Genomic DNA, 24,036 nt, shown 5'->3' with positions numbered 1-24,036 from the left:
GAAGTAGGGAAGCTGGACGACTAAGCATGAGCCTGCAGAAATAGCAGTTGTTCTGGAGTTCCCGTTGTGGCGTAGTGGTTAATAAATCTGACTAGGAACCATGAGGCTGCAGCTTCGATCCCTGCCCTTGCTCAGTGGGTTAAGGATCTGGCATTGCCGTGACCTGTGGTGTAGGTCGCAGACGCAGCTCGGATCCCGTGCGGCTGTGGCTCTGGCGAAGGCCGGTGGCTACAGCTCCGATTGGACCCCTAGCCTGGGAACCTCCATATGCCGAAGGAGTGGCCCTAGAAAAGGTAAAAAGACCAAAAGAAAAAAAAAAAGAAATAGCAGTTGTTCAATAAATACATGCTGATTTATTTATAGGAATAAGATGGTTTCTTAGCAGATAGATTCAAGAGGTGGTGTGTGCACTTTATTCATTTGCGATATCCCTTCCCTGGCAGGCACGGCAGCAAGTTCCAGGACAAGATAATGTCACTCTATTTAAAAACTTACCCCCAGCAATCTTGGGGCAGGGGTTAAACCTTAAAAAAAAACAAAAACACACACACACACACACAAAACAAAAAACAAAGCCCTCAATGATTCCTAATTGGTTTGAATACAGAGGCTTGGAAAGGAGTTTCCGACGGTACGGTTCACGAGGAAGGTGTGACTTCCACATAGTATCGCAGGGCAATGGGGAGGGTAGAAGTAGGGCCCAGGCAGGCAGGTGCCTTAGCCCACAGATGCCAAGACGATGTCTACTGGCAGCTCTTCTGAACTCCTGGCGGTCACCTGCATCGTTACTGTGTCCAAGAGCAGCAGTCGGGAGCGTACCAGGATGTCATGACCGCCCCGGAACACGCCTAGAAGGGAAGAGGGAAGGATGGGTGTGTAAGGCAGAAGGGGACCTCAGAGCTAGGCTGAGGGGCACTTGCTGCAGCTGATGGAGGCAGCTCTGGAAGGTGAGGGGGGGTGGGCCTGGATGCAGGAGTGCTGGTTGAAATCCCTAAGCGAGGCCTGAGGCTGTCACTTGACCTCTGAGCTGTAGCACCCTGAACCATTCTACTAACGATATTTCAAACTTAGCCAAGCTCAAATGAATTAACAGACACAAACGGCTTGTGCTGATGTCATAGAAGCTCTCACACGCTGGCCGAATCTGAGAGCACAGACAAAGGGACAGCCCCATCATGACAAAACCGCACAGCAGGTGTCTGCAGCACCCAGGGGGCTGGACTGCTTCCCTGTGGCCAGAAATGATGGTTTGGGGGCTGTCAGCTGTGAGCAGGGCACTGAAGCACGGCTACTTCCTAACCCTGTTTATAAACGCTCAGAAAAAAAAAACTTCCTCTTGTTCACTGTTTTAGGTGTGATTGCTGTATTGCCCCCTTTTAAACAAAGGGTCGTTATCCTTCAGAGAAGCATACAAATCAGAAACATTTACATAGAGAATGTCTATAGATGGAATTTGCTCTAAAATAATCTGGGGGTGGAGAATGAGGACAGATAGAAATGGCTGTTTATTGCTGAAGCTGGAGGATGAGTACACAGGGGTTCAATTTTCATGCATATTTGAAAATTTCCCTGATAAATGCTTAAAGTCCCATTCCTATTGGAAAAGACCAACCAACCCAGAACATTAGATAAAGGATATGAAAACAATTCACAGAACAGGAAATACATATGGCACTTCCTGCTTGAGGAGATGCTTGACTTCATTCAATACACAAGAAATATAAAATGAAACTACACCGAGCCACCATTCTTTACACTTGGCACAAATCATTAAGTTTGATAACACACTGCGTTGTCCACAGTGTGAGAGTAAAGGCCTACAGTTCTTTCAGAAGGCAACTGGAAATATCTACCAAAAGGAAATATGCACTTTGACCTGGTAATGCCTTGGGAAACTTATCCTCCAAATATCCTCAGTGCACGTATGCAAAATAAAGTGTGTGTGTATACAGGTATGTATGTGATTATTCACTGCAACGTAGTCTGGAAAGCCTGAAACACCATAAATGTTCATCAGCACAGCCTGGCTCTGCAAGGCAGGTCCATCCATACAATGGAACAATCGTTAGCTACAGCTTAGGATGACAAAAAAGCTCTGGAGATAGAGGGTGGTGATGGTTGCACAACAATGTGAATGTATTTAATGCCACTAAAATGAACACCTAAAAATGTTTAAAATGGTAAATGTTATGTTATGCTTAAAAAAAGAAAAAACACATAACATGGCATAACAACAACAAAAAAAGAATGAGGAAGCTCTGAGTATTGATAGGGAAACCTTCCAAGATGCAATGTCAAGTGGAGAACAACATATACACCATTTGTATATAAACACATGAGTTAAAAAAGGGAAAAGCACACATGTGCATTTTTACATCTGTGTGCTCAAAGGAAGGATACAGTGGCACCCTTTCTAAGGTCACAGCAGTTGCTGGCCTGAAGGGAACCTGACTGAGTGGCAGCAAGAGCTCGGAGGGGGGCGTGGAGATGCGGGGGCTCCTAGGCCTTCCCACCCAGAATGCGCTTACCAGCCAGGAGCAGCGTGTGAGTATTCTTGTTATCTGGCACTTTGTCTGATCTCTCACAAGGGTGCATTCCTAAGAATTTCACAATATTGCCCACGGCCTCTGTAGGGAGAAATCCCAGTGTTATTTTTTTTTAATTTTTTTTTCTTTTTGCTTTTTCTAGGGCTGCTTCCGGCTGCATATGGAGGTTCTCAGGCTGGGGGTATAATTGGAGCTGTAGCTGCCGGCCTACACCACAGCTCACAGCAATGCGGGATCCAAGCAGCATCTGCGACCTACACCACAGCTCATGGCAATGCCAGATCCTTAACCCACTGAGCGAGGCCAGGGATCAAACCCAAAACCTCATGGTTCCTGGTCGGATTCATTAACCACTGTGCCACGGCGGGAACTCCCAGAAATCCCAGTGTTATTAAGACCCTCAACTCATCTTCCCTTTGTGCCACCACCTCTCTCCCAACCCTAACCCCCCTCTGAGTGGCCTTTAATGAAGAGGCACCTGAACTCTGTGCTCTAGACCTGGCCCTGGATCTCTGGGGCGTAGGGGCAGGGAGGGGGGAAGAGGGGCCCCTTCAAAAGAGCCAAGGGTCTTTGGAAGCAAGTAAGCCAGGTGAAGCATTGCCAGGATTTACCTTCTAGTGTCTTGATGGTAGATAAGGTGAATGTCTCCTCCTTCTCAAATTCATCCCCTACCTCATCCCAGGCCGCCTCAAAGTTCAGCTTCATGACCTTTTGGATGTGATCGGCGATAGTGACTTCCAGATCTTCCAGCTGGGCAGAGGGAGGAGCACGTTGGGTGTAGAGGTCCAGGGGAGAGCAGCCCTGCCCTGCACATCTCTGCCCACCCCCCCACCAACCCTTTCCTGCAGCACATCTGGCAGGTGATTGCTAGGTAGCACACTGTGCCAGGCCTGGGAGAAGCAGCAACCTGACTGGCTCCTCTCTGAAAGGTGCCCACAGCCAAGTGGGGTCCCCTCAGTGGATAACACCCTGACCCAAGTTCAGACATCCCATCCATGCCCTGTCAGTACCTATGACAACTTGGTGCCAGGACCTCCTTGGCAGCTGCTCAAGTCCTTTACATAAAGTGGTTCGTAACCTACACACATCCTTCCCCAAACTTTTGAGTCATCTCTAGATTACCTATAATACTTGACACAATGTAACCTTATGTAAATAGCTGTAAATACAGTGCAAACGCTATGTAAGTAGGTGCCTTGTGCAGCAAATTTAAGTATCGCTTTCTGGAACTTTCTGGAACCTCCACACCCTCAACCCTGAATATCTTCTGTTTGTGGTTGGCTGAATTTGTGAAGCAGAACCAGGATATGGAGGGTGCAGTCTCACCTCTGGCTGTCAGCTGAGAGGTCACACCCTTCTAAAGGCTGCTTAGATGCAGTGCCAGACTGTGGAGAAGGGACTACTCAGGGAGCCCTGCCTCCTAGGACCCTGCAGATACCCCCACCCTATCTCAGCTGTGTCCTCCCCTGGGCCTGACATGTAACACTGCCTCTACCTTGGTCTAGATGCACAGAAAAGTTCCCATTCATTCACCCAACAGCTCCTCCCTGAGCCCCGACTTCCAAGTGCATCTAAGGTAAGCAGGACTCAGCTCCCGCAGCAGAAGCAAGGCCTCGGACCCAGCTCTCATGGGAGCTCGCTTGGGCCAGTTCCTGCCCTTAGGTCACTGCCGGCCCAGGGAAGGCCCGTCCTCAACAGTGCATCTGGGAGGACACAAGTGAATGTCAGTGGCATTTCAGTGACCGTCCCTCTGACCTGAGGGCTGCAGTCTCCACCCCAGGCTGAGCAGCAGGGTCAACCTGCAGATGGCGCTGAGCCACTGCAACACAGGCAAACCCAGAAGGAACCAGCACTCACTCCCATTCTGCTCAGCAGGCTGGGACTGGAAGGGCCCCTCCAGTGCCCAAAAGGGTGGCCTGGCAGATGTAAGCTGATCCAGTTTCTCTACAAAGCAGTCTGACAATATGAATCAAAATGGTCTTAAAATCATGCTTAGTCTTTGACCCAATTATTCTACTTCTAGCACTCTATACTAAGAAGATAACCTGAAATGCAGATAAAAATTTGAACCCAAAGGGATGTTTAATGCAATATTTAAAAGCCGTGAGAATCACAAATGCCCAACATTAAAGGAATACGAGGGCAAGTGAGTTAGGCTATGTCAATGTGAGGAAATACTTTAAAGTTATTAAAAATTGTGAATATGAAGTATTTGCAAAGACAGGAACGTATACTATGTTTTTAAGTGAACACAGGAAGACCTATAATGTATAGAATGACCTCAATGATACAACTCCTTTCCCCCAACTATTCCCAAGGATTATGGGTAATGTCTTCCTATTTGTTCATACTGTTTTTCTTTTCTTTTCTTTTCTTTTTTTTTGGCTTTTTAGGGCCGCACCCTCAGCATATAGAGATTCCCAGGCTAGGGGTCTAATTGGAGCTACAGCTGCCAGCCTACGCCACAGCCACAGCAATGTGGGATCTGAGCCGTGTCTGCGACCTACACCACAGCTCATAGCAATGCCGGATCCTTAACCTACTGAGTGAGGCCAGGGATCAAGCCTGAAACCTCATGGTTCCTAGTCGGATTCGTTAGCTACTGCCCCACTACAAGGACTCCTGTTTATACTGTTTTTGTATTACCTGGATTTTCTTCATACACACTAATGTTTATCTTTTTTAAGAAAAAAACAACCCAAACCCCCAACTCTTTCAAAGAAAGCTGTAAAGCCAAAAGCAGTGAGAAAATGCTTGAAGGCTGGCTGCCCCCTCCTGCAGCCTCCATGCCCTGGTTCTTACCACATACTCGTCCTCATAGCCCTCATCATCAGTCTCCCCAGTGGTAGGGTCACAGTCCTTGACAGTGAACTTCATCATGCAGCTGAACGTGCAGGCCACTGTGGAGAAGAAATCTGGGTGTCAGTGGGGTCCTCTGTAGCCCTCCAGGCTTTGGCTACAAGTCCACTAGCGGCACAGGCCTCCCAGGCCCACTGAAGTGGATGGAGGCCACCAGATTCAGAAGGCAGGAGAGTTGGGTCATGGCCCTGAGGGTGTCCCCTGGGGGAAGGAAGAGAGGAGGGCAGGATGCTACAGGATGGCTACATCCACACAGCAGCCACAGTCCCACTGTCCCAGGCCTGAAAAAGCACCAAGTTTCTTCTGAGAACTGAACCCAGGATGGCTGCTCCCCTTGTGCTCTTTCAGGTACAAGGAGGGCGCTCTGGTTTGAGGACCGGACAGACCTGAGCTCTGCCTCCCATCAACACATGAACTCACACAAGACATGGATCTCAAGTCTCAACTTCCTCCTCTATGACTAGGGACAGCAGTGCTCCTGCTTTTCAGGTAGGAAAAGCCCTTGGACTCAGTCGTCCTCCCTCTCCTGAAGACTCCATCAAGGAGCTGAAGCTCTGACAGCACCAGCCACCCACCCCATCTCAACCCCACGGGCCCCCAAGTGGCCAAGGAGGCATCAGCAGCGGGGCTCACCTGCAGTGGGGTCTTCCTTGGGCAGTGCCACCAGTGTGTAGCAGGTCCCAGGCTGGTTGTAAGGGAGGCTCCGGGCAGGCACGTAGCACAGTACCTCATAGGCCTCAGTGGGCTCCATCTGCACGGTGACATTCTCCAGGGTTTGGTCGTTCAGTGTGTTCGTGCAGTCAAACTGGACAGGGAGCAGAGGGGTTGCTGACATGCTGCTAAGGCCACCCCTGCTGCAGGGGTGGGGCCGGGAGGTCCTGCCTCTCACCCGGGAGCCACCCTGACCCCCATCCTGCCCTGCTGCCCAGGTGCCCTGTCTCTATGCTGATAGTCAGGAGACAGAGGTCCCAGGTCACAGATCTAGAGACAGCAGCTGGTGACAGATGCAGCCGCTGGGTGTGGGGTTCCAGGACCCCTGCTCACCTGGAACACCATGTGGTTGGTGAAGGTGTGCTTGGTGCAGCGGATGACATACTCTGTCTCTGACTCGGTGAGAGCCACGGGCTCAGGCGAGGACTTGAAGAGGGGCCCCAGCCCCTGGAACTCGGGCACTGCCGCCAGCTGCTCTGAAACCCACAGGCCACACTTCATTCCAAGACCAACCTGTGACATTTCCACTCAAGCCTCATGCCCAGCCCTCAAGTCTCCCACCCACTCAAGTGGGAGGGGGGTGCACATTAACAACCGGTCAAACCTGGGTGTGTGCTCACCTAACTCTGCTCATGCTGTCCCACCTATACAGATACAGTCCTCCCCGCTGTCCCGAAAGATGGCAGAGCAACAAAAGGACTGGGAGACCCAGTCCTGGGACAGGTCCACATGGACATTCCCTCAACCTTAGAAGCTCAGCAAGGATGCTTAAAAGGGGGACTTGGGAAAAGGACTAAGAGGGGGCGGATGCTGTGATGGCCATAGAACCAGGCAGAGAACAAACTGCTCTCAGACACATGTCAGTTATGATGAGTGGCCCAAAAGGAGATGCTTCAGATTCTGATTCTTGCAACAAACCTAACTCAGTCTCAACAGTGCATGTCTGACCAGGCCTCACCCTACATCCCACAGCCAGGTTCCAGCCCTGGCGTGCCCAGCAGACCGTGGCATCTGGCAGCTGTCCCTGTCTTACGGCGGGGTACAGTTCCTCAAAGGGCGATCTCAACTCACCTGTGTCAGAACTACCTGGGGCTAGGGGCTTGTTCACAACTCAGACTCTTGGACACATCCCAGATCTGCTATGAAAATCTCTGGATCCGGGGCCTAGGAATCTGCACTTCTAACAAGTTTTCTCAGCTGACTCTGACATACACTGGAGGATCGATACTCAAGATTTTCAACTTCTCTTCCCAGTTAAACTAAACTCTGTAAGGACAGGAACTGTGCCCTCAGACCAGGGACAGATGTCTTGCACTGGACTTAGTAAGTGTTCAGTTCCATGTTTCAGGGACAGAGAGAGAAAACAGACATTATTATTGCTTTCTTGCCCAACCGAGAGGCAGCCTATGTAACTGCTTTAGCCCTCTTTAGCCTAAAGGACCATGTCCAGTGAACACAGGTAATAAAAAGCCCAGCAAGAGCCAGCTTGGATATTAGGAGGGACATGCCAGCCACCATGACCATCAGCCACCAGAGTGCCTTCTATGGCATTTCACTGGGCATCAAGTTTCTGGACCTGACTCTTTCTACCCTGGGGGATTCTGCTGGTAGGTCCAAGTTAATGCCTCTGAGTTTCAGAGTCTTCATTGATAAAATAGAAACAACCATCTTGTCCACATGGTTGTGAAGATGAATGAGGCAATAAATGTCATAATCTAGCAAAGTTCCTGGAATGTAGAATGGGATCAATAAATAAATGTTAAGCTTTGGAAGGCTGTTTCCAAATGCAGTTGAGGCCTCCAAAGAGGCTTTGAAGGAGTCTCCCTCAGAGGGCATGGCCAAACAGCAGCCTCGAGACATGCATGAGCAACTTCCTAGGAGCCGAGCTACTTCCTAGGAGCTGTGCACGTTCCCTCACTTTACAGATATGATTATGGTGGATCCTGAGGCGGGAGTGTTACCCGTGATTATCTGGGGGCCCAATGTGCTCACAAGGGTCTGTGTGAGAGGGAGACTGAAGGGCAGAGCCAAGGACGTGTAAAGAGGTTGTGCTACTGGCAAGGAATGCAGGCCAGAAAGAGAGGAGAACCACGCCTCCCCTTGGAGCCTCCCGAGGGTGCCCAGCACCACCAGCAGGGAACTGGTGCTTCTGACTTCAGTGCGAGACAGTAAGTTTGCATTGTGCAGAGCCACTAAGTTCACAGTGATGTGTGACAACGGCAAGAGAGAAGGAATGCAGAAGGAAAAGTTTGGGGTTAGAGTAATCCCAGTCAGCTCTGGATCCTCGTTTTGCTGAATCTCAAAGACAGTATGTTAACAGAAGACAGGGTTCTGGCACGCAATGGAAAAGGTGGGACTTAATGTAAGTCAGTGATAATTGGGAGCCTCCTGTGAGGAAGGAAGGCACGGTGCCAAGTGCTGTGGCAGCAAAGATGTGGAGAACCACATGGAACCATGAAGAGATGAGATGAGCTTAGGGGTCAGGGAGGGCGTTGAGAGGGAACAGGGACACACGAGGGCCTTGAAGGGAGGAATTCAGTGGGTGATGAGGTCTGGCAACTAGACACATGGGCTCTCGCCTTAGAAAATGAAGGCGCAGAGGGATAGATGAAAACCTAAAGGAGGCCCTGCAAGACAAGGCAGACGGAAAACACCTGGAACCCAAGAAAAAGTACCAGGGCCCTTGGACTCAGCTGTGCGTATCAGACGTGCTGAGCTGGCATGGACCCTGGAGAACTGAGCCCTAAGAACCCAATAACCTGTGAGGGTCAAACTTGCTGTCTAAATACCAGCCCTCAGGAGCCACCGACGACAGTTCCTACTCTTAAGCTCCCCAGAGAAGAGCAGCACCCTAGTCGTGGCCCACAAGCCCCACCGAGCATAGCTCCTCACCTTGGAAGATCTCTTGCCGGGTGGCTGCCACCTTCTCAGGCTGCTTGGCTGCTGTGATGGGCGTGCTTTCTGCAGGAGCAAATGGCACAGTGACCAACAATCAACAACAGCAGTTAATGGGGCCAGGGTCAGGGCAGTGGTCGTTGCTCTGGGATTGCAATCCCCACCCTAGGCTGACTCCCCTCCTCACACAGCCCCATCCATCCTGGACAGGTTTAGCAGCCAATGTAAGGAGGGCCTCTGAAAGCATGACAGGTGTTACTAACCTGTTCTCTGCTCTGCCATGGGCGTGGTGGCCAGGGGCACAGACTTGAGGTCAAAAGGTTTTTCTGACGGTTCCAGTGTGTACTGCTGCAGAGCCCTCTCCAGACCAGGGATGGACACCGTCAGACCTAGAGGCCAGAAGGAAGATGGGCACCAGGAATCCCCAGGGGAGGCCGAGGTCCAGGATCTAGGCAGCACAGCCCTGATAACAGCATATGAGCCTGAGCCTCCACTTTCTCATATATCCTCCTCCTTCACAGGACTGATGGGGCAGGAAAGGACACCAAGTAGGACGTACAAAGATAACATGCTGTGTGAATGGAGGCTGTAATTACCAACTAGCATTTCATTTCACTGGGCTGTTTCCACCCCCATGGGTCCCCTGAGGTCACAGAGACACTCTGTAAGTGCCTGAAAGCCCAGGGAGGGTGCCTGCAGCTCTGGGAGGAGCTGCATCAGAGGCGGCCAGGAAGCTCACCATTTAGGATGTAGCCGGCATTAAGGGCCTTCTGCTTCTGCTCCAGGACATTGAGATAGAAGGTGGCTCGGTCCCTCACTTCATTGTCATCATCCATCACACACCTGTGGCCAGAACACAAGGTTTTCCTGACTGAGATCCCCAGGGGTGACAGGTGGGCTGCTGCAGGGGTGATGAGGAAGCAGTTCTCTTTCTTTTCTAATTGTAATTATTTTTTTGGTTTTTGCAGGGCTGCACCCAAGGCATATGGAGGTTGCCAGGGTAGAAGTCGACTTGGATCTGAGCCGTGTCTGTGACCTACATCACAGCTCACAGCAATGCCGGATCCTTAACACACTGAGTGAGGCCAGGGATCCAACACGCAACCTCATGGTTCCTAGTCAGATTCGTTTCTGCTGTGCCATGATGGGAACTTCTGGGTGGAGGGCTTTTTGTATGACGTTGTTTTTTCATGCTTTTATATGTTTCCATTTTTTCCTACAATCAATAGTTGTGCATGTATAATTTCTCCCCTTTTTTAGTTAAAAAGAGACAAAGGAAAGCCACCTGGGCTGAAAGGAACACTGGTGTCCATCAGGCCCCCAGGCCTAGACTCACCTCTTCAGCAACACCAAGATACTGGGTAACATCTCTTCATTCTGAGCTCCAAACTTGGCCAGAGCACTCACAGCTCCTGTGGTTATGAAGTAAAAACCATTTACTTCTAGTGGTTGGAATGAGCTGTCCTGAGCCAAGCAGTTCCCAGCTGGGAGGCCCAACCCACCACCATGCAGCATGTGGTTTCAGTGATCTTGGCACCATCTGGTCTCAATTCCAGACCCCTTTCAAGAAAGCAGCCCTATTTTCAGGTCCCAGGAGCCCATTTCAGAATTAACTATGAAGAGGCCACAAAAGCTCCTCTCAACTCCTATGTGCAAATGGCCTAAGCCAAAAAAAAAATCACTAAGACAAATTACAGAGATGAAGGACCAGTCAGCTGGATACCCTCGCAACCAAAGACCTTCCTCCATCAGAGAATGCTGAGCTAGTGAGGCAAGAACATCAGGTCCCTTTGCTGAGGGTCCATGCCAGAGCAAGCCAGGAGCCCAAGGGCAGCCTGCTCAGACCCACCTGCTCGGACTTCCTCATGTTCCAAGACCACCCGGTTGTAGATGAAGCGGATGTACTTGGAGGGGTTGTTGGTCTTGGGCCCCTCCTGGCCCAGGAGATGTAGGATGCGGGTAGCCAGCACTGTGAACTCGCAGTCCTCAATGAACTCGCACAGGTGGGACAGCCCTGTCTCCTTGCTCTCAGCGTTCTCCTCAATGATGCTGATGATACAGTCCACGATGGCCCGCTTATACTCAAAGCCGCCCTGCAGTGTGAGGGGGCAGCTGAGCACAGAGGCTGCTTCGGACGCAGGCGGTGGGGCCTAGAGCCAGGCCAGCACCAGGCACAGGACCTGGAGGTAAGGGCCTGGCTCTTGGAGCCTGTACCTCCCTTCTGTGTCAAACAAAAGGCTCAGATGGAATCTCGCTGGGGCCCTTCCAGATCTAGCAGTGGATGGTTTAACAGAACTATCTGGGCTCTTAATTTTCTTCCCAACTTTTAGATTAAAGCAGAACAGGTGGTGCAGATGCTGGGGATGGGGGGGATTTAGGGTTGAATGGAAGCAGAGTTTAGTTCTGGAAATTGAACTGCACACCAAGGCCAATGTTCTCAACAATAATGACCTACACACTTAAGAGTTAAGATGGTTAATTTTTGTAATGTATTTTATGATAATTTTTAAAAAGGGCAGAATAGGGCAGTGGAGAGTCAAAGATCCCCGGCAGTCAAATCTATGCTTTGCTACCTACAGACTTGAACAACAGAAGTAGTAACTGAGATGCCTCTAGGTGCCAGACCCAGGCAACAGGCAGCAGACTAGATGGAAACTGAGGGGCAGTGGACAGTGCCTGCCCATGCTTCAGCGTAGTACTGCCAGATCTTAGAGGTTTTTCACAAGAAACTGGAGATCTATTGTGGTGGTTTTCTCGATTTTTAAGTAATGGTTACTAATTCAAAATGTATAAAATTTTGGAGTTCCCATTGTGGTTCATAGTGTTAGGAACCTGACTAGTATCCGTGAGGATGTGGGTTTGATCCCTGGCTTCACTAAGCGAGTTAAGGATCTGGCTGGTGTTGCTGTGAGCTGTGATGTAGGTTACAGACATAGCCCAGATCTGACGTTGCTGTGGCTGTGGTGTAGGCTGGCAGTTGCAGCTCTGATTCGACCCCTAGCCTGGGAGCTTCCATGTGTCTTAAGTGCGGCCCTAAAAAGTGAAAGAAAAAAAAAATCATAAATCTTTGTACAATCCAAGAAAAACTTGTCTGTGGGTCAAATCTGGCCTCTGTTCTCAGATTAGTTTCTGCTTGATGGCTACCATACGTTACTTTCCTTGTCTGAGCCTCAGACCTTCCTAATAAGGACCATGAGGGTGCTTATCTCACAGGTTATTTTGAAGAGGACACACGCTCTGTGAACTGCAGTGAGTGTGTGTGTGTCCGTGTGCCCGTGCATGCACCACATTTCAGTAAGGCTGTTCAGGGAGCAAGTGCACTAGTTGCAGGATTAGCTTGGCAGCCTGGTTGCTAGGTAACTGCATCAAGGCTTTGCCGGCAGCTGCGAGCAGCCGACTCACCCTCTGCCAAGCGACAGACCCATTTCTACACAAGGTCTCAGTGTCTGAAGAGCCATGCTCTAACGAGTGAAGCTCTCACCTTAACTCTAATATGGAACCACGTATTGTCCAGGAAGGCAGGGAGGTCCTGGAGAAAGTCATGGGCTTTGGAGCCAGACAGACCTCGTTCAGATCTTGGCTCAGACACTTACTGACCAGGTGACCACAGGCATGTGGTCTCAGATTCTTACCTGTTATAAGGATCACACAATCGTGTTGGCTGTGTAGGATTCCACAATGCTGGGCCTCAGGTGAGGCCCCCTAAGCCCCGCTCCCCTCTTATATTCCTGAGAACCTCAAAGACATTCAAGCCAAAATGTTCCCCCATTGCCTTGGTCCAAGGGCCCATCTGGGGCTGGGGCAAAGGGCCACCAAATATCTGGGGACCAGGAAACTCTGCTTTTGCTCCTCTGAATTAACTGCTTTTGTTGACGCAATCAAGAAAGGTGGTACAAACAATGTCACACCATTAGCCTCAGTTTCCCAAGATACTGCCTGGAGCTCCTGAATATTTCTACTAGACAGGATACCAAGCGGGACACGGTTTCTTGTCTTCTGCACAAGCACCGCCTGGAACAGCTGCTGGGGCTTTAAAGCCAGAGTGGCTGTCATTAGTTATTCCTGTAATCACAGTAGCTGGCACACTTCATACTGTTAATCCAGGAGTTTAAAGGGCCATGGGCACCAGGAAACCAGCCGGTTAACAGGCTGATCTGGGTATCCCCCGAGAACAGGCTGGATATGGAGCCAGCAGCCAGGCCACTCCCCACACAGGAGACCTGGTGAGCCCCTAGGGCCCTGCTCTTACCTCCTCCCGCAGCATGGAGAATAGGAAGTTCATGAGGACAGCGTGTTTGCGCGGGTACTTCTGACACAGAGCACTGATGGCCTGGACAACCACCACCTACAGCAGACAAACATGAGAGAGGCCCTGCCACCTGGGTTGGTTATTTAGTTCGCCAAGGGCCAGAAGAGTCCTTCCTAAGTGTGGCCAGACCCTAGGGGTAACACAGGTGGGGGCCACTCCATCCCTACCTTCAGGGGGCAGGTAGTCCCGAGCCCACCCTAGCAGAATGGCCCGTGCAACAGTCCCAAGGCCCCTGATGCAGACCCTGGGTCCTCCTGACTTCCTGTCTACTCAGACCTCAAGGCAAGCAGCAAGCCCCTGTCATCCCTCCTCCTTGATGACCAGCCCTCATCCTGTCTTGCAGTCTCTTCAGCAACCTTATCTTCTTCTGTGCTTTTAACCCCCTCTTCTATGCCAACTCCCAAAGCTTCGCCTCAGTCTGAGTTCAAAGACCAGTGTTTCCAAGTGTTTACACACACATGCATCCAGTGCCCACAGCACCTAGATCCGTGCTGCGTCACTGCCATCGCCTCCCCTCTCCCTGACTTGACTTTTTCCTCCTTCCCCAAATGGATCCACAGCACCACTGACCTAAGCTAGGAGTCTCCTCCCTCAGCCCTCAAAGCACCCCTGCCTTCTGTTTCTAGCCTGCAGTGACCACCACTGCTCTTCCCAATGCCCATGGCCAAGGTACAGGCCTGCTACCCTCCAGCTGCTCTGGAAGAATCGCTCTGACACACCAGCCTCTGCATCATTCCATGCTCCGGGGCACTCTTGTAATCCACTGGCAGAGATTACTCCTGCTTCCTTTGTGTAATCCATGCTGTACCATTATCCACACTAGACTGTAATCATTCCTTTACCCTCTCCAACAACACACTGCGTGATCCCATTTATGTAAAGTTGTAAAATACTGCAATTAAATAAATTGAGAGCAGGAGTTGGAGATGGGAGGAGGGAACCGGGTAGCCAGGCAGGGGCACACAAGAGTCTTCTGGTGACATTCTAGTTGAGTATCTTATATCTTGGTTGTGGTGGTGATTTTGCAAAGCTATACAATGTGGCAAAGTGCAGAGTTTCACACACATACGTGTACACGTAAAACTAGTGCCTAAAAACAGACCATGCGGAGGCTGGCTGACCCTGTCCTGTGGTGGGGGGACATTGGAGGAAGGAGCTAGGGGAGGGGACATGAGAACTCTCAGTTCATTTCTTTGTGATCTTTTGGGAATTATTTGAAAATAAGTTTAAAGAGTACTACAAAAACCCTCTCTAGTACCTTCCTTAAAATCACAACTGTATCTCGACTGCCAGGTGGTCTAGCCCTGCCTGATCCACTTCATTGCCCCCCACTGGCCCCGACACACACAACCCAACAGACTCCCTGCCTCTTCTCCTCTATCTTTGGCACGCCCTCCTGGACCAGCTCCTCTGGGAACCCCTCCCACAGAGTCTTCCCCACTGCACTACAACGTTGGAAATGACCTCGTCTACGGCAGCCATGTTCATTGCTTCCCTCCCCGCCCCTTCCGAGAGCAAGCTCAGGAGAGCAGGCACCTGTCTGTCCCTGCTGTGGCCCCTTTCAAAACTCTATGCAGCATATAGCAAGCGCACAATAAACACTTAAGGTCTTAAAAAACTGGTCTGGGCACTGTGGACCTTGAACTCATCTGAGATTTCTGACATGAATGAGGAGATTTGCTTCATGAGGCGGTCGATACTGCCCTCGCTGCCCGTCTTGAGGAGGGTGGTGATGGCCAGCGTGGCAATGCTGCGGTTTGAGTCTGTAACCAGATTCTCCAGGTCCAGGTTGCAGGCTGTTACTGCTGATGGATGCTTCATGGCGACCTGCTCCAGAGGGAAAGAGATGAAGCAGATGGGGCCAGGTCTACAGAAGGCCTCCCGTCACTTCTCAGGTCCCTCGGGGGAGCTTACGCCACCACCAGGACGTGTACCCACGGAGCTAGAGAACACCTCCCCAGCCCATTCTGCACCCCTTCCCCATCCCCAGAACTCACCTTATTGAGGGTGCGGACAGCAGCATAACGGAGTGCGGCCTTGGGGGAGCTGCAGAAAAGCTGGAGCACTGCAGGGAGACAGACACCACTGCCAGGCTGCCCTCTGCTTGGCAGCTGAGAAAACCCACGGTGGCTCCAGGCAGAGCATGCAAGGGCCCTGAGGCCATTCAGACCCAAGCTCTTTGGTCTCCTGTGGGCAGAGCCACCAGGGCTATGTGGACCCAGCAGGAGTCCCCGAATCCCTCAGGGTGCCCAGCGACTCCACACACCCCACCAAGCAGCTCCTATTATTGTCTCCACTTAACAGATGCAGAAGCTGAGGCACAAATGAGCAAAGTAGCTGAAGTAACTCCAGCAGCCAGGAAGTGCCAGAATCAGGCTGGACATTCAGGACTGCCTGCCCTGAAGCCAAGCCCGGTGAAGCTGGCCTGCACGCCTCTCCCAGGGTATACAGGACTCAGAAGAGCTCCCCTGGTCCAGTCCCCTCAGATGCCTTGGCTTCAGGAAGCTCAGCTCCATCCCGTGCTCACTGGAGCAGTGAAGGTGACTGCTGTTCTCTGCACGATGTTCCTCCTCACAACTTGACTTTTATTCTCTTACACTTAATTTTCCTTAAAATAACACCCCCCCCTTTTTTGCTTTTTAGGGTTGCACCCATGGCAGATGGAAGTTCCCAGGCTAAGAGTCAAATTGGAGCTGCAGCTACTCAACGAGGGATTTGAGCCACATCTGTAACCTACACCACAGGTCACAGCAACACTGGATCCCCAACCCACTGAACAAGGCCAGGGATCAAACCTGCATCCTCACAGATACTAGTCAGAATCATTTCTGCTGTGCCACAATAGGAACACCCCCTACCCCCTTTTTTTGGCTGTGCCCGTGGCATATATAAATTCCCAGGCCAGGGATTGAACCCTTGCCACAGCAGTGACCAGAAACACTGCAGTAACAACACCTTATCCTCAACCTGCCATGCCACCAGGGTACTCCTAAATAACCCTTATTTTGAAAACTCTGTTATCTGACTTTCATTATTCTGGAAATAGGAGAAATATGAAGAAAACAAAGAAACGTTCAAACCAATGAATGAACTCAATAGTTCTTTTTTTTTTTTTTTTTTTTTGTCCTTTTACGGACTTACCCACGGCATATGGAGGTTTCCAGGCTAGGGGGTCTAATCAGAGCTGTAGCCGCCAGCCTACGCCACAGCCACAGCAACGCTAGATCCAAGCCGCGTCCGCGACCTACACCACAGCTCACAGCAATGCCGGATCCTTAACCCACCGAGCAAGGCCAGGGATCGAACCCACAACCTCATGGTTCCTAGTCAGATTCATTCCCGCTGCACTACAATGGGAACTCCTCACTTAGTTCTTCGGCTTTGCCCAGGAAGAGAGGGTTCTCTCTCCAAACCAGAAGCCCATCTCCCCATCTGACCAGCGTTAGCACTGCATCAGGGACAGCAACTTGGTTTTCAGCGGGTTTGTCCTGGGACACTCAACCCTTCTCTCCCCACTTCGTCTAACCTCTCAAAGCACCACTTTCTAGTACTTAACCCACCACCACGTGCCCACCACTCTGACCAGCAGTGCAATCTCAACATGCAGCCAAAGTCCTGTCCCACCAAGGTGCTAGTTACTCAATAATCCGACCAGCAACAACAGGGTGCCCGGCAGATTCTTTTGCACAAGCGCCCAGAGCACTGGCGCCATGTGCACCATGTGGCCAGGCACTGTTTGAGGCCGTCTGTGTAGATGACTTTAGTGTACTGCCTGCCACAACCCTGTAACTGGCACAATCCCCATCCGCCATGCAGGGAAGGATAGCCAACCTGCCCAGGCCCACCCAGCTGCTCCAAGACAGAGCCAGGACTCCAACCTGGGTAGCAGGCTCACGTCCAAATCGGACTGACTCCTCTGGGTGGCTCAGGCCTCAGTGAGCATGCCCTGGCTTCACTTCGTTCTCCCACCAGACCCATTCCCACAGCCAGCCAGCCCAGCAGGCTGCAGAGGGCAGATGAACCTCACCTCTGCCACTTGCCAGAGCCCGACCCCCAAACATGAGGGGCCCAGGCAGCAGGAGTAGGCACTTACCCTTAACCCTGGCCTACAGCCTAATAGAGGGCATTTCCTTTCCTTCCCACAACCCCCAGCCCAGTGCCTAGTGCCCGGCAGACACAGAGAGTGGGGCTGGGGTTGGGGTGTCCGCTTACCTGACACAGCTGGGGCCAGCTCCTTGGCACTGCAGCCTGGCAGGTTGACAATGGCTGAGGCAGCTTCATACACCACCATCTCATGCTTGTTGCGCAGGCAGCTCTCGATGAAGTCGAACAGTGGGCTGTCTCGGCTACAGAACAACAGGTGGCAAGAGGAAGCTGGGGGGGGGGGTCACCCGGGAGAAGGCCAAGGTTGGGTAGGCGGGGCAGACTGAGCCGCTACCTGCCATCCTCCTCCTCCAGCTGCCGGCTAGCCACTCGGATCATCATGCAGTAGGCGAAGGGGGATTTGAGGCCGTGCCGTGTGAACTTGCTGATCATCTTGCTGACGGCCAGGCGGTCGTTCTTCCGCACGTGGTACAGGAGCCCCAGTGCATGGTACTGGCAGGCAGGAGGGGCAGCAGACCAGGGCACGTAAGGCCAGGTTTCTAAGATGGGCTTCGGGGCCACTACCTCAGAGGCTGGGTGCAGACCACGCCCACCAAACCACCTGAGCCTCTGCAGTCCCTGTCCACTGCCCCTCCGCAAGCCCGATTTCAGCAGTGAGTGCAGAGGGAACAACAGATGCCACATAGATGAGAGGATGAGAGGAGAACAGGTGTCTCTGAAGAAAGAGCAAGTGGGAGCCAGCCCTCCATACCCCAGAAGGAAGGAACTCTACCCCCACCGCCCGGCCCTGGCACGGGCGGCTGCTGGCAAAGCAAGGCCTGGGGGCATAAGGCTGTTACTTCCTGTCTCCTCTGCTCTTTTTTTTTTTTGTCTTTTTGCTGTTTCTTTGGGCCGCTCCCGCGGCATATGGAGGTTCCCAGGCTAGGGGTCCAATCGGAGCTGCAGCCACCGGCCTACGCCAGAGCCACAGCAACGCGGGATCCGAGCCGAGTCTGCAACCTACACCACAGCTCACGGCAATGCCGGATCCTCAACCCACTGAGCAAGGGCAGGGACCGAACCCGCAACCTCATGGTTCCTAGTCGGATTCGTTAACCACTGTGCCAAGACAGGAACTCCTTCTCTGCTCTTTTCTGACTCTTCTCCAGAGGGGCATTGTCTCTGAGCTGGGAGTGTCTGAGGGCACCAGTTGGCCTAGAGACAAGACCCAGCCCCAAGGGCAAGGAGACAGGAAGAGAGGACCACACAGGGGCCTGTAAGTTAAGTGCCACTCAAGCAGAGGCACAGGGGCCCTCATTTAACCCACACCTTTGCAGAGGGGCTCTCATTCCCATCTTACTGAGGCTTGGAGTCAAGGAAGCCGAAGAGCATCCATAAGGATGTGGGTTCAATCCCTGGCCTTGCTCAGTGGGTTAAGAATCCAGTGTTGCCATGAACTGTGGTGCAGGTCGCAGACACAGATCTGGCATTGCTGTGGCTGTGGCGTAGGCCAGCAGCTGTAGCTCCAATTGGACCCCTAGCCTGGGAACCTCTATGTGCCACAGGTGTGGCCCTAAAAAGAGAAAAAAGACCCAAAAACAAAACTGAGGCCCATGGAGATAAAGGGATTCCTGGGCTAAGCCACTGAAGAAGAGCTAAGCACAAGAAAGCCCCACCAGTGTGTTTCCATGCATCACCAACAAAGCCAGCTGGGCCAAGACCCTCTTCCGCCTGGGGCCACGTCTGCTACATCACACACCCCAAAACAACACTCAGCTAGTTTTCAAAATACTCGAATGTTTCAACACCACACCTGGCAAAGCCTAGGAGCCACCCCCACCCCTGCACATGGTGCCCTTGATTTTTCCCCCAAACCCCCCAAATCTCCTCACAACAACAAAGGGATCGAAGCCTACTCTGGCCAGAGCCACCAGGATTTCCATGGTGTGAGCTCACCCTGCCTGGCCAGCACTGCGCCATCTAAGTATCTGAAGTCCCACTGCTCTGCCCACAGCTCACCTGGACCATGATGTTGTCACTGGAAGCCGCCTCCTGGGCCTCATTTACCCAGCGCTTGACCACGTCAAAGCTGCACTTGAGCAGGTGCTGTGGGCACAGGGCACACTGAGAAACTGGCAGGAGGGGGCTCAGCTATCATGCCCGGCTCGCCTTATAGCTCAGCAGGGCCCTGGGTCTTCCCTCAGGCACAGCCCTGGGCCCCTCCGTTATTCTCTGAGAAATGCACAAACCCGGGGTGGCTCCTATCCTCACCATCCCTGCTATGGTAGATGTCCGGCCAAACCTAAACCCCCCAAGGGATGGGTCAAGGCCACTGTCCAGGTGGCCCCTCCATCCACTCAGAGTCTCTTGGGGAGCTCCTCACTGAGAAGGGGCAGGACTCTCAGATCTGGGGATACTAAACCTTATGGGGTCTTTTGGAAAGCAACTGGATGTTTGTTCAGTATCCCAACCCACTCCCATGGCCCAGCCCCATGGGACCCACCAGGGAAGACACCAGGGCAGAGCTGGAGACGCTGGGCACCTTGTCCACAATAGCCTGCTTCATGTAGCGCTCGATGGCCTGCAGCATGGTGCTCTGGAGGGACAAGGGGTGGGGCAGGAGGCAACCTGTCAATCCCAGCCACCCTCAGGAGCATAGGGCACAGTGTGAGGAGGAGTGGGGACCCTGTGTGTCTCCTGTGTTCCTGAGCCCCTAGAACCCCCATCACCTGGCTGGGCCATCTGCCCAGAAGCCAGGGACAACCTAAAGCACACGAAGGATGAGACCCAGAGGCGACTGAGCCGGGAAAAGAGGACAGCTCAAGGGTGGGAGACTCACGTCTGTGATCTGGCAGAGGGCACGCACGGCTGGACCACGGTAGTTATCTTCCTTCCCAGTCATGTCCTTGGTCAGACTGCAGGGGAGAAGGTGCTGTCCACATGCAGGGGCCAGACCCAGGCCTGTTCCCCTGGCCTGTACCTGGCCCACCACCCCCAGCTCCGACACCACACTCCAGTCTCCTGACCAGCATCTGGCATTGTTCATCCTTCAAGCCAAACTTCACACAGCAGAGAGATTTTCATAAAATTCAAAACTGACCGGGTCACTCCCTGCTTTGATTAAAACTTCCCGAGGCTTCTTATTGCCATCACCACCAAGCAAAAACTCATTAACAGAGGAGTCCCCAAAGAGCCATGTTCTCTCCCCTCAGGCCTTGGCACCTGCATTTCCCCTGCCTGGAACCCACCCCCCACCTCTGTCCTGATATTTTTCACTCATTCTTCAGGACTCCACTCAGTTCCAGGAGGCCTTTCCTGCCCAAAACTCAAGCTGGATATCCTCCAGCCCTCGTACATCCCCAAGGTCTTCCTCAAGGTTATTTCTCTAAATTCTGGGGATGCAAAGGCCATGTCTGTCATGTTTGCTGTTCTATTCCCAGAATTACACACAGTGGCTGGCAGACACTCAGTACATATTTTCTAAATGAAAGTACAACATCCCTCCAAACTACGGCAAGAAAAAATAAGAGCGCTGAGCCCAGCTCTTACAGGCAAGGATTATATTCTAGGCACATCTGTCCCTTGCATCACTCAGCCTAACACTCAGTGGGCAAACTTAGCAAGTCTGTCTGTCTGCCTCGTGCATCCTTTATGTCTAATCTTTCTGCATCCTCTCTGGTACTCACTGGACTCTGTGAAAGCTCCAAACTACCTCAGTCAACAAAGAGAAATCAAAGGAAGGAAAAGTGTGTGCCTAAGTTAAATCCAGAGAATTAAAAGGGAAACCGCCCACCCTGGAAACTGTTATGGTGGGCAGGGTAACCGAAGGACAAGGGACACAGGAGAGGAAAGGTGGAAAGGGCACTGCCAATATGTCAAACTCAAGCCTCAGCTCATGAGAAGATGGCCTGTGGCAGTGGACTGCATCACAGACCTCTGACTTGCCTGCTGGTGACGATGATGACATCCTCTGCGATGCAGGACATCTCCTTGATGGTTAAGTAGCACATCCGACGGAGGGTGGGCTGGGAAAGAGATGCAAAAAGCCCTCTGACCCCAACTCAGTATGAGCACCAGGGTTAGGACAAGAAAATGCCAATTAAGACAGAGGCAGCCTCGGTGACTGGGGGGCCAGCTTTCCTTGGCCCTCCCACCACCTTGTCCCAGCTGCTCCCTTTGGAGGAGAGCAGGGGTGGGGGCACTTACATCATTGGACTGAAAAAGTTTGGTCATGGCAAAGAAGGCCTCAGTTGCTTCAGTGGTCCCCAGGTGCTCCCCCTGTTGTAATGAAGAAAGAGGTCTCAGCTTGGCACAGATGGGTCAGAAGGCTCTTCCTGCCAGATCAGCCCTGGCTATATCCTCAGACCCTGCACAGGCTCCATGAAGAGCAACACAGGAGGAATTCCCCAATGTCACAGCACATTAAGGATCTGGCACTGTCATTGCAGCGGCTTGAGTCAAGGGTTCAATCTCTGGCCTGGGAACTTTCACATGCCATGGGCACAGCCAAAACATAAAACAACAACAACAACAACAAAACCCAGTAACACATCAGAGGTAGATGCTGAGGGTATCTAGAGCTAGGCCGCTGGCTACAAGCACAAATAGGCTGTGCAACTCCCTGACATATACCCAGCACTGTTTTCCCCACCCCCAAGCCTCACCCTGTTACCTGGTTTATGAGGTAAAGGATCTTGGTGAGGATGTGGGCACATTTCCGAGGGTTGACGGGGGTTTCATTAAACACACGGGCCTAAGAAGAAGCGACCAAGAAAGACTATGATCTTCTAGTTCAATTTCTTTCCCTTCCATGACTACCCTCAAACACATTCAAGATTGGAGAAGTCCCAGGTAAATAGACACACTGGCCAGTTAACCTAATTTTCATAAGAAAGAATTTTGTTTTGCTTTTTTCTTAATTCATTTATTAACAACTCCTGAAATTTTCCATATTAGCTGGTGATGTGCTTACTTAATGACTAACAGATACTTATAAAATAACTGGAAGGAGAAATGAAGACAAACAAAAAAAAAAGATAAGCATAATGAACTCTCTCCAGGAACAAAGTTTCCCTGTTTTTCCAAGAACAGGTTTTTTTCCCCTACTTTAAACCAGAACTTTGAATGTGTTAGTATTTTGATCACTCTGAGTGTGGACATTTATGATGGAAGGGACAGGGGAGCAAATAACACTTGCCTCCTGGAGCACTGCACTCTTCTCGAGGTGCTGGAATGGGTTGGAACCTCCACCTATTGTCAGAGAACAGAGAGGACTGAGTACAGGTTGCGACTCTGAATTTCAAAATTCTCCCAGTCGCAATCAAGGGAAGATGTCGCACTGTCCACCCAATGAAGTACCAACTTCTCAGAATGGCAATCACAACCTGCCAGTAGATCCTGCCACTCTCCTGCAAGGGGGTTCCTGCCACTGCAAACCACTTCACCCAGCAGTCCTGCACAGTCCTCCTGCGCCTCTCATAGTGTCATATTTTCATTTATGCAATTGGTACTTAACCGGGTCCCCACTACGGGTGGGACCACCATCTCCCAGTGATTAGAATTTCTTCATAGCAGGTGTTATGCTTGTAAGTTATACAAGTGATTATTTGACTGATATCTGTCTCCACCACTATGTCTGTGACCTATCTAACATTCCCGGCTTGGGCACTGAGTGTGTCACTTGCTCTACTGCAGTGACAGGGCACTGAAAAGGGCCTGGCTCCTCAGACCACGTCCCAGTGCAGCCAGCACTAACGCAGCCCCAGCGAACCCTCAGAGAAGCACAGTTTTCCCCACCCGGCCCTCCTTGGACAGAAGGGGAAACTGAGGCCCAGAGAGGCGAGTGACCCGTCCAAGGTCACTTAGAGAATCGTGGCTGGAGGTTCCGAGTGCAAGGCAATGGAGCATGCTCAGGCTCTCCGAGGCCTGTTGCTGACCCGCGACGGACCTCACAGAAGCCGCTGTTCCTCCCTGGGCCTCGGGGCAGGACAGAGGCCCCGAAGGGGGCCCGGTGGGGAGGATGCTGGGAGTCTGCGCGGTCAGGCCTCCCCCGGGCCTGGCCCCCCTCACCCGATTCCTCGTCCTTCTTGTCGAATTTCTTCAGCATGGTGGTGCCGGCGGGAGCGCGAAACAGCACTCACAGCGGGACCGTGCAGCTGGCAGCGACTGTCCGGTAGCAGTTCAGCTCCAGCCACTTCCGGCTGGCCACGTCGCCCGGCACTATGCGCAGGCGCACTCCGCGATCTGCACATGCGCACGTGCCGCCGCCGCGTCGGGCGTTAACCCCGTCCCTGCTGGGGAGAAGCCGGGGCTAAAACTCCGGACCTTACGGCCTCCTCCGCTTATAGACGTCTACGCCTCACCGCCTGGTGGCGCGAGTTTAAACGGACTCCCAGAGGCGAGGCCCTAGCACGCTGGCAGGAGAGGGGGCCCACCTCCGAGATGCTACATGTCTTGTCACTTTCTCCAGTAGGCCTGCCAGCCTCACCTCACTTTCAGCCCCATTCCCGGCCGGATTTTTCTGCCTAGCCCGAATGGTCGTCCAAGACACTATAGTCTATTCGTCCTTGATTGCTCTTTTACTCCCTGCCGTGGATGATGTTGGCGCACGGTACATGCTCAGTAAATTGTTGC

At 52.0% G+C, this 24,036-nt stretch overlaps 1 protein-coding gene across 1 annotated transcript; it reads right to left on the bottom strand.

The window, feature by feature from the left end:
* Nucleotides 1-333: 333 nt before the first annotated feature.
* COPG1 (COPI coat complex subunit gamma 1) lies at nt 334-23,627 on the bottom strand. Its single transcript, XM_047782275.1, has 24 exons — nt 23,473-23,627; nt 22,601-22,653; nt 22,076-22,156; nt 21,610-21,681; nt 21,349-21,428; nt 20,243-20,318; nt 19,907-19,999; nt 19,423-19,509; nt 17,759-17,916; nt 17,533-17,666; nt 15,318-15,385; nt 14,959-15,147; nt 13,261-13,356; nt 10,861-11,104; nt 10,348-10,423; nt 9,751-9,854; nt 9,275-9,400; nt 9,009-9,077; nt 6,450-6,592; nt 6,039-6,210; nt 5,349-5,446; nt 3,158-3,296; nt 2,529-2,627; nt 334-848 (listed from the first exon to the last, which is right to left on the bottom strand). Exons 1-24 carry the CDS (start codon nt 23,507-23,509, stop codon nt 718-720), a joined length of 2,625 nt encoding a protein of 874 aa, XP_047638231.1. The 5' UTR covers nt 23,510-23,627; the 3' UTR covers nt 334-717.
* Nucleotides 23,628-24,036: the final 409 nt, after the last annotated feature.

This window comes from Phacochoerus africanus, chromosome 1, assembly GCF_016906955.1.
Source record: "Phacochoerus africanus isolate WHEZ1 chromosome 1, ROS_Pafr_v1, whole genome shotgun sequence".
NCBI lineage: Eukaryota > Metazoa > Chordata > Mammalia > Artiodactyla > Suidae > Phacochoerus > Phacochoerus africanus.
The sequence above is the reverse complement of the archived record's forward strand: the minus strand, read 5'-3'. Positions and strand labels throughout refer to the sequence as shown.